Source organism: Primulina eburnea, chromosome 1, assembly GCF_022965805.1.
Source record: "Primulina eburnea isolate SZY01 chromosome 1, ASM2296580v1, whole genome shotgun sequence".
In the NCBI taxonomy this organism is placed as follows: Eukaryota; Viridiplantae; Streptophyta; class Magnoliopsida; order Lamiales; family Gesneriaceae; genus Primulina; species Primulina eburnea.
Genome location: NC_133101.1, coordinates 23,746,158 through 23,756,597, shown reverse-complemented (window position 1 = coordinate 23,756,597; position 10,440 = coordinate 23,746,158). Strand labels below are relative to the sequence as shown.

The window sequence follows — 10,440 nt, the reverse complement described above, 5'->3', positions numbered from 1 at the left end:
CCTACACGCTACTTAAAGTGAAGGTAGGGTTTCTTAATCTCGCCATTCATGATTATTCTTAATTTAATTACATAATTAAGCGTAATTAAAACTTAATTACACACCCCATTAATTTAATTTTTAATGGACAACGTTTGAAGAAAAACCCCAGGAAGTCTATTCTCGGCTACGTGTGCCTCCAGCTCGATATATATTTAACAAAAAATTTCAACTCGAAAAAGTGTGAATTTTTTTCCCCTCAAATCTGTTGCGAATATATGCTTCGAGTGAGAATTTGGGGGGGGGGGGGGGGGGGGGGGGGAGAGAGTCTCAGAGAGAGAGAGTTTGTTCCTCTTCTCACGGTTTAATGGCGTGAGACCGTACCAGTGGAGTGTGTGTGTATAATACACATAGAATGTACGTATTTGTTGTGAAATCCATCCATCTTTGCATGTTTTACCAACAAACACAAATGGACTAGAAAAAGGAAAAAAAGGGGGAAATAAATATTTCTTTGAAATGAAAAAAAAATGGAATGCTTTTGGAATTTCACTATCGCAACCCCCATCCATATTTATCATCGAGACTTTTGGTTTTCTGAGACCAGACCAGATGCTAAAATTGATAATCTATTATGAGTTTCTCGTCTTTTTGATTAGTTTCTGATGTGGGTGTTTTGATTCTTGCATTGTTTTGTTGTAAAATCTAGCGGCGTTGTATTTTTATTTTTCTTTACTGGGTGTTTGTGTTTGTGTTTTTTCCCCTCTGTTTCTATTTCTGTTTTTGTTGTTGTTTCTTGTAGTTGTTTTTGTTTGATGGTTGACGGAGTGAAGAAGATTGAGAAGAAGAGTGTAGAATACAGGAAGAATGATGATGAGCTTGAAATGTTACTGGGCGAGATCCCTCATGCAACATCATTGAATCTTCATCTTGTTCACAATGGCTATTGTCGTGCATCATGCGTGATTCAGAATATGAATGGTCGTGTTATGTATGATGATGAATTTTTGAAGCATAAATATACATGTGCATCTTCCCCTGTGAGTGGGTTTTCTTTACAATCTGACGGCTCTTCCTCGAGCTTGTTTTCTGGGGGGCTTTCACTTTCTGACATTGGTTCACCAACCCCACCCCAATTTGAAGAGCTGAAGCCCCACTTGATTCCTGGAAATGGGTACTGGTTGGATTTTATGAAGGCTAATGACGGGAATTTTATCGATGATTTGAATTTGTCCAAGAATTTCGGTAGAATGTGCATTAGTGGTGAGCAAGAGGGTGTTTTGGCATCTTCTAATGGTTTCCAATCTAGTGATCCATCCGTAAATGTGGCTATCATGATGAATCTTGAGAAACTCCGCGAATCTGATATTTATAGGAAGGGGTTTTCAGATTGTGGTGGATTTAATCTGAACATTCCTTGTAGACCTTTGAATTTTCAGGGCGAGCTTGGTTCGGCAGTACTGGAAATGCAGCGTGACAATAGAATTGCCAATGTGTTGAAACCCCGTCATTTCTCTAGTCGTTCGGATGGGTTTTTTGCTCGTTCAGAGTTTGTTAATTCTGCTCCAAGTCCTCAATTTTACAGGACTAACATGTTGACAAGCGATAATCTTCCGATCGGATTTGGTGTCTCTGATGTATCTTCCGCTTCGAATAGGCCTTTGGAAGGTGATAATCTTCCAATCGGATTTGGTGTCTCTGATGTATCTTCCGCTTGGAATAGGTCTTTGGTAGGTGATAATCTGTTTTATGCTTCTCAAAATGAAATGAATCTGATTGAACCTAGAAATGCTTTATTTCCTCATACTGTGAATCAATTGGGGAGGCTGATGTCTCAGTCTAATGGGGAAAATTTACGTCATTGCCAGCCGTCGGCACCCACTGAAAGAAGCAAAGTACCTTTGTGTGTTAGAGTGCCTCAAGGGAGCGACGCGTTTACCATGAAGGATAGATTTATAATCCAAGGGGAAGAATGCATGAAGTACGAGATGAACAGAGGACAAGCTTGTTCTAGGGGACACAGTGCTAAAGATCTTCATCAAGAGAACCGTGCTGGCATGTCTCAAGAAAAGAGGCCACATTTTGATGCTCGTCTTCCAACTGCTGCCGCTCAAGACAGTTGCCAGAGTCCAAAATTATTCTATCCTTTTCCTCTGCCATTAAAGTTTAGCTCCCTCGCAGAAGCTCGAGGATACATATATCACATAGCTAAGGATCAGCATGGTTGCCGTTTCTTGCAAAAGATATTTGATGAAGGAACTTCTCGAGATGTGCAGATAATATACAATGAGATAATTGATCATGTCGTCGAACTCATGATGAACCCATTCGGAAACTATCTCGTGCAGAAGTTGTTGGGAGTGTGCAATGAAGAACAGAGAATGAACATACTGCTCAGGGTGACCGATGAGCCTGGGGAGCTTGTTCGAATCTCTCTAAATACACATGGGTATGTTTTTTATGTTTCTTAGGTTAGTTTATCATTCTGCAGGCCTATTAAACTTTAGCTTTTTTGGTGTTAGAACTAGAGTAGTGCAGAAATTGATCGAGACTCTCAAAACAAGGCATCAAATATCGCTTGTTATTTCAGCTCTTGAACCAGGCTTTCTAGCCCTTATCAAAGACCTAAATGGTAATCACGTTGTCCAGAGATGCTTGCAATGCTTTACCAATGAAGACAGTAAGGTAATTACCGATCTATAACTTTACAATTTATAATATTGCTTTGCTTCTTAATCCTTTTTCTGTCACACTTATAGTTTCAATCATGGTTCGAAGCATTGCAAGTGTATCTACAAATAAAAGAGAGGAATTGTGTCTGGAGTTTTGATCCAGTTGCGTATTAAAATTATATTTTTGCCTTCAGATACAACAAGCAGTTAAAAAACCTTGTTAAAGTTTGTCCTCATGTGGTTTACTAATTTGCTTTTATGTTTTAATTATTAATTGAGATTGAAACTGATCATGCAAAGGTGCTTAGAGCATTCTAGCATGATGTGATTAGATGTCTAGATAAGCCAAGTGTTCTCTAAATGCTGATATTTACATCTCTAGTAATAAAAGCTAATTATAGGGATTGTGATAAGATATTTGTGATTCATTATTTAAAAAACTAAATTCATTTCAGTTCAATGCATACATACCACTCAGTAAAATTTGTCTGGATGTAACTGAGAGCTCATTGAGATTTTGCCCATTAACATTTCTTTGTAACATGTTGAATCTCTTACATTATGCATTCTGGGATTTCTCTAATGTGTCAAGTGTAACTTCATAAAGTGTCGTAACTGATGAAATCACGCATTTAAGCCCATGAAACGACTAACTTTTTTTTAACTACTCAAAAATTTCTGTATAAAATGAAATCAAAATTATAACTTGAACCCACACTCAATCTAAGATGCCGTATTCTTTTTCCAAATTTGACTACTCCTTTGCACCCAGAAACGGGATAAGACTCTACCTGCTTCCGATAAAAGTGAAATGGAGAAAGACCGCATCATCAGTGACGTTACATGGGAACAGCTCAAATTCCCATTTCTGTGTGCTCAAGTTCAATTTTCTAAGATGTTATTGTTTTGATCTTAGCTTTGGAAGTAAAAAGTTGCATTATTAGTTTCAAGAATTATAAGATGTTAATCGGGTGGCTGAACAATATCCAGTCTGCCAACCAAGATCTAGTGGCTCCTGTTTCCTTTGTTATCATCAGCCATGACTTCTCTTGTTTTGTGTTAGCTACTCAACTCCAAATTTATGTCTACACATTGTATTCGCAGTTTATTTTTGCTGCTGCTGCAAAGTACTGTGTCAATATTGCAATGCATCAGCATGGATGCTGTGTTCTGCAACGTTGCATCAGGGATTCAAATGGAGAGCAGCGAGAAAATCTGGTTGCAGAGATTTCAGTAAACGGACTTCCGCTCGCACAAGATGCATTTGGGTAACCAAAATATCATAGCACATATGTGTAGCATAATATTATTTTTTAGTCTGCTACTGGTATGGCTATTTTAATCTTGGAGAAAGCATCTTTTTTATTCTTTGGCATAGAACATAGCATTTCATTGAAATAATTAAAAAACATATCATATATATTGTTATTATATTTCACAAAGGTAGTATAAATATTGTGCCTGCAGAAATTATGCTGTCCAATTTATTTTGGAGCTGAAGATCCCTTCTGCTACATCGAAGTTGACTTCTCAGTTTGAGAACAACTACGTTCATCTCTCCACCCAAAAGTTTAGTAGCCATGTCGTTGAGAAGTGTCTCGACCTTTGTAACGTCGAAACCCGGTCAAAGATCATCCATGAATTACTTTCTGCTGATGACTTTGAGCAGCTGCTTCAGGATCCACATGCAAATTATGTTGTTCAAAAAGCTCTCCATGTTTCTGAGGTACGGTGCGGTCGACAGTCTATGAATTCTAATCATTTGTTTTTTTGCAAATTTACATTTCATGAATTGTATTATATTGTGAAAGTTTTCAATTTTATCTTGCAAGAAAGGGAGACACCATACATAGCATGCACCATACCAATCCATTTGATTGTATGGATAGATTTATATTGAAGGCATTTCAAATCTTCCATTTATTAATTTAGTTAAATGCAATAGTAATAGAGATGGTTTTGAATAAATCCAATACTTGTGTCATTTAAATCCATTCTCCAAATTAAATATTTTCATCCAAATGCGACCTGAGACGATTCATTTAAGAAAGGGGTCACACACCAAAAATCTCATGACAACTCACCTCATTTGCTTGCATTCAGTGCATAATGTAACCACAGAACATTTGCTAACCAAAACCATCTAATATTTCTTTGAAATCAGGGTCCTCTCCATAATTTGTTGGTTGATGCAATTGAATCACACAAGGCAATCTCACGAAACAGTCCATATTCCAAGAGGATTTTCTCTCACAAGCTTTTGAGGCGGTGAAGTACATTAGTTTTCATTCTGGTAAGGACGCGTCTCTAAGGTAAAGCCAGTTCGTTTCTGTAGATCTTTGGTAAATTTTGCTCAAAAATGTTCTGTTAGTCTTGCATATCGCCCCAGAGTGTAGAGAATGGTTTCTAGTCGCTTGAAATGCTATGTTGCTCGCATTGTAGCGTTGTTTTTGGTGTATCTACAGATAACTTTTATCTTTTTGCTCGCGGGATCCTCTCTGTATGTCTGTACAATAATTATAGACATGTTCTCATCTTGGAGCATTGCGTGGCAATGCATTTTGACGGTTTATGGATTGTGTATTTGCTTTTCCAGAATGTCTTTAGCATGCCCCAATCAGTGTAACATTCATTCCTATGTGATGGAGGCATTCGGCATTAAATCTTGTCCATTCTTGAAGAATTCAAAGTTGTGTTTGGTTTTATTCCTTCATGAATTTTGCTTTTTGAAATGTTATTGTATAAGCATGTCCGGGAATATGTTTTTTTTTCCCTTTTTTAAAATCAGTATTTAATTTTTAATAGTCTTATATCTTAGCTCTGCATGACTTTGTTCTGGTCAGAATTTATTGTATCAATATCAAATTTTGATTGTCAAGGGATAAAAATCCAAAATACATGACGAACTTGATTCTTATTGTGGAATAATTTGAAGAATGATTTTCAAATGACACCTAATCGGATTTATCTAAAATCTTTCGATATATGAGACCGGGCTTTGGCCTAGTGGTCTCACCCACTTTCCCCCTGTAATTGGCTCAAGTTCGAGCACTTCCCACCCCATAGTTCAGGAGATTAAAAAAAATAATAAAAAATCCTTCGATATATTATTTGAAAAATAGATTTCAAATGACACGGATTTGAGTTTATTTGAAATTTTTTTATTTTATGATTATTATTAAATTGAAAGTAAATAAATTTGAAATCTTCTTGATTAAGTTCAGCCGAATTAGTATAATACATTTGAAATCATGAATGTCGCTCGATCCGATACACACCATAATGTCGAACTAATTTTTTCTTTCAATATTTAACAACTTTCATTTTCCAAACACAAATTTAGATTGGAAAAAAATCAACTACGTACATAATCATGTTTTACGTAAAAATATATTTTACATAAGATTAAATTTCATACAAAACTTTATCCTACATAAAATTATCTTTTATATTAAAATTTAATATACATGCAAAAATTATATGCCAAAAAAATAATATACATAATTTACTAAAAATCCAATTTTTCCGAACATTTCTAGACCTAGTTTGCATAAATAATTTAATTTAGTTTTTTTTTTTAATTTTCAAGTGAAAAAAACTTAAAATATGTATTTGTATAATTGTTTTTAATAACATTTAAAAACATTATTAAAAAAGTTTTTACCAAATATAGTTTTTAAAAAACAATTGAAATGTGTTTTGAAGATATGATAAAAATCTTATCAAATATCTAATTATATTTTATAGATATTACAGGATATGCACATATCTATTAGCCATATATTTCAAAATTCAATATTAACCAGGATTCTCCATTTATAAATAAAAAACTCATAAGCTTTATCAAGGTATGCATTTGGTACGTCTTTTATATGCAATTATTTATGCAAGTCATGTAATTTTTATCTCAAATACTATATTGATTCGAGAGTCGGAATGTCTTGCTTTCGTACGGAGTCATCTCAACTATTTTATTTGATATATAGTTATATTTTGGGGTGGTTCAGTTCGTTTCCATTGAAGAAATCAGTTCGAGGTGTTTTATTTGTTGTGATTTTTTTGATCGCATCAATGGCGTGTGATCGAGGAAAACTTGCACTGTGGAATCTTTAATAAAAATATGGTTTTGTGATCAAAATTAATCGCAAGTGCACGATGTCAAGTAATAGTATAATGTACGTGAGTACGAGTATCGTTCCACTGAAGACTGTATTTAACAATTATTATTTTCAGTTATTAAACATTTAGCAACGAAAATTGATTTGATTGTTTTAACACTACTATATTCTTGAATAAATATGCAAATAAAAAGATTCAATAATTAAATGATGAAAGATAATATCCAAAATGGTTGATTTAAAATTCTATGCGAAATGAAGTTGTTGGGAATATCGGTTCACCTACCCCTCGTTAATTAATTAATTCGTTCGACAGTTATTTTATACTTCCGACAGGATTTCCTATTCAATTGAACACACTCTTTCGAGCTATGCCAAACTAATTCTACTCAATGAAGTAATTAAATATCTTTAATTATTTATCAAGAGTGAATTGCATTTCAATCTATGAAATCCCCTAGTTTTCGACCCTTAGGACTATGACTATCGGCGCTTATCCAATTTCATATATCTATGTAAATTGTAGATCCACGGATTATACTACTCGCTCCTATCACAAGTTATTCTCTCGAACTCACTCGCAATATAAAAACGTTGTTTAAGTTAGCTACGCTCTAACAACACGATAAAACAATAGTATAATCAAGAACAAACCAACGATCGAAATATGGATTAATTATATCAAAGGTTGGGGTAGGATCCCCTTAAATCCCAACAACTATTTTAAAGTTAGCTACTAGAATTCATAGTGAAAATAAACAACACAATGTTTAAAAGATGAAAACTAAATTAGAAATATTAGATTTGACGAAAAACACGAAGAACGATGCCCGGAACTTGTCGAATCTTCAACTCCAAGCAATGGCTCCAAGCTTTTTTCTCTTCTCTACTCCTCGGCTGCTGAAAATATTTCTGAATAATCAATGATTTCGTGCTATAATCCATTCCATATCCTTCCCATCCAGAATTAAGGCAAGGAATCGTCCAATTTTTTTTCTAAAAATACAAGCGCGCCCGGGCGGACATAAGTTTCCGCCCGGGCGGATGGCTTGCGCAGATTATTTTTTTCCTTGCTTCTTTGGCACGCCCGGGCGGACGTAGGTGTCCGCCCGGGCGGATAACTTTTGCACAACATTCTTTTTCTCATGCCTTGGATGCGCCCGGGCGGACATAAATGTGCGCCCGGGCGGAGGTCTCTCGAATTTCTCCCTTATTTTTTCAGTTTCTTCACGAATCTCCTGAATTTTCACCAACTAAACACATGAGCAACACGAAGATATAAATTATTCTAAAATAACACAAAATGCATGCAATCTAAATGATAAATGCAACACAACGAAACAAAACATGACATGAAAAACAAGTAAAATCCACCTCTATCAACCCCTCAATACTAACCTTTTGCTCGCCCTCGAGCAAAACAGGTGACAAGACACAAATGGATCATGACACAAAGTAGATCGACAGTGAATTCCTAGTCATCAAATTGCCTCAGCGAAACTCAACTTATTCCCTTGTCGATCAATGTAAAAGCATAATTCTTCTCACTTCCTTTGGTCTAGACATCGTTTCAAATAAAGCATGAACGTGTGTGTGTTGTTATTCCTAGCATCACAAATGATAGAGGGATCCATTAGCAATCATTGTCAGAGATTTAAATAAGCCTGTTAGTGTAAATATTACTCTCCTCTATTCCTCTGCACTCAGTATCCATCGGCAACTATTTTTCTATTTTTTTTCCTCTTTTTTTCTGAATAGGAATACAGTAATGAAAAGACTATATTAGAACTTTTCATTTCAGATTCAAATTCATGTTTTATACTTTTAGCCAAGAATAGGATTTCATTCTTTGATTCGGCTCTTCAACACCTTATATCTCCAACTTTAGCCAGGAATAGGATTTCATTCCTTTATTCGGCTCTCCCACACCTTACATCTCCATCTTTCTTTTTCTTTTCATTTTCTTTCCAACGCTGCTGATAGATACCTCGATTCAAGAGAATATAGTCAAGTTCAATTTACGCCTTCAAACATCTTTGTTCCTCACTTTAGTTTAAAAATTTCACCATCTTATCATGCATGCTTTAGTTCTAACATTCGTGTAAAGAGAGTTCAATACTCGAAATAAAACTTCATGTCTCTACCACAATAAGTGCTAAAGAAATGCGAGTACACGATCAGCAGGGCATGTCTCATCACTTCTTAATCATCCTTGGCTAACAAGTACTATATCGAATAATTTCGGCTGACACACAAACATATGCAAAACAACTAAAACTACATGCCAACGAACAATATGAACAAGACACCAAAAATAAACACACTAAACAACACCCATCCACCCCCCAATACTAAAGTCGAGCAGTTTCCCCAATGCAACAGACGATAGAAAAAGAGACGGATATGACATAAAAAAATGGGTGTAATATAACCTAAGCATGCAACAGAAAAAGAAATAACTGAAATGATATAAACGAAATTTAGGAAATAACAGAAAAGGGACAAAAGTAACTCCCCTCTCAATGATCATCCTCCTCATGCGCCTCTGGGGGAATGACACCAGCGTTCGGCTCTAGTGCATCTGCATAATGGAAGTGAAACGGCGGCGGGAAGGCTGGCATAGGTGGCGGCAGAAGGGCCGGGTCTATACCACTGTGGCTCAGGGACAGACGTAGCATGGCATCAGTGGCGGTCTGATAGGTCTGACTCACAGCCTACCACTGCAATTGATGGTCAGCGAATGCAGCAAACTCATCCATCCTGTCCTGTCCAATTTAGACATCATTTGCTCCAAATTGGACTTTTCTTCTCTAGGAGGATCAGATCTGTACATTGGTTGTTTTCCATATGGTTGCCCTCCCTGTGGTCGATTCTGACTATTTTGGCCACCCCATGAGAAGTTGGGATGTTGCCTTCATCCAGGATTGTATGTATTCGAATATGGGTCATTCCTTGGACGGTTTTGGAGTCCTACTTGATTGACCGGTGCCTCGTTTTTCACATAGAAGGGATTGTCATCTTGACAGTCTTTCACATAGTGTTCACCTCCACACTTTTCACAGAATATTTCTTGAAGGCGCATAGTTGTGCCACCCATGTTCAAGCCATCTAGTTTCCTGTTCAAAACATCAAGTTGTGCAGTAATAGCAGAAAGGTCAGTTAGTTGGTGAACTCCTGCACTTCTCCGCTGGTTGTTCCTTTCAGATTGAGGATGATAGCTGCTAGCAGCCATCTCCTCCAACAGTTCATATCCCTCTTCAGCAGTCTTCCTCAGTAAGTTTCCACAAGCAGCAGCATCTATCATAGTACGGTTAGGAGTAAGCAAACCATAATAAAATGTTTGAACGACTAACCCAAGTGGTAACTCGTGATGTGGGCATCTTCGTAAGAAATCTTTGAAATGCTCCCATGCCTCATATAACGACTCCTGATCGAATTGAGCAAATGTTGTAATGTCTGCCTGCAACTTCATGGTCTTTGATGGAGGAAAGTATTTGATGAGAAACGCTTTCTCCATATCCTCCCATGTGATGATCGAACCTACAGGCAAACAATTTAACCATGCTTTAGCTTTATCACGTAAAGAGAAAGGAAATAAATGCAGCCTAATAGCATCATCATAAACTCCATTAAATTTAAAAGTATCACAAATTTCAAGAAAATCTGCGATG

General features: G+C 36.3%; 1 protein-coding gene and 1 non-coding gene across 4 annotated transcripts; both read left to right on the top strand.

Moving 5' to 3' along the window:
- Nucleotides 1-286: 286 nt before the first annotated feature.
- On the top strand, nucleotides 287-5,215 carry LOC140829439 (uncharacterized). Of its 3 annotated transcripts, none has more exons than XM_073192684.1 (6): nucleotides 287-396; nucleotides 782-2,428; nucleotides 2,502-2,664; nucleotides 3,756-3,919; nucleotides 4,119-4,377; nucleotides 4,816-5,215. In XM_073192684.1, the coding sequence occupies exons 2-6, from the start codon at nucleotides 795-797 to the stop codon at nucleotides 4,921-4,923; spliced, it is 2,328 nt and encodes a 775-aa protein (XP_073048785.1). In that variant the 5' UTR covers nucleotides 287-396; nucleotides 782-794; the 3' UTR covers nucleotides 4,924-5,215. The 3 variants fall into 3 exon arrangements, with proteins under 3 accessions (XP_073048785.1, XP_073048794.1, XP_073048776.1); XM_073192693.1 differs by lacking the exon at nucleotides 287-396 and having other exon boundaries at nucleotides 444-1,709; nucleotides 1,848-2,428; XM_073192675.1 differs by lacking the exon at nucleotides 287-396 and having other exon boundaries at nucleotides 444-2,428.
- Nucleotides 5,216-10,131: 4,916 nt separating this feature from the next.
- LOC140815049 (small nucleolar RNA R71) lies at nucleotides 10,132-10,237 on the top strand. Its single transcript, XR_012114246.1, has one exon. It is a non-coding gene; the product is annotated as a small nucleolar RNA R71 (small nucleolar RNA).
- The last annotated feature ends 203 nt before the right edge of the window (nucleotides 10,238-10,440 follow it).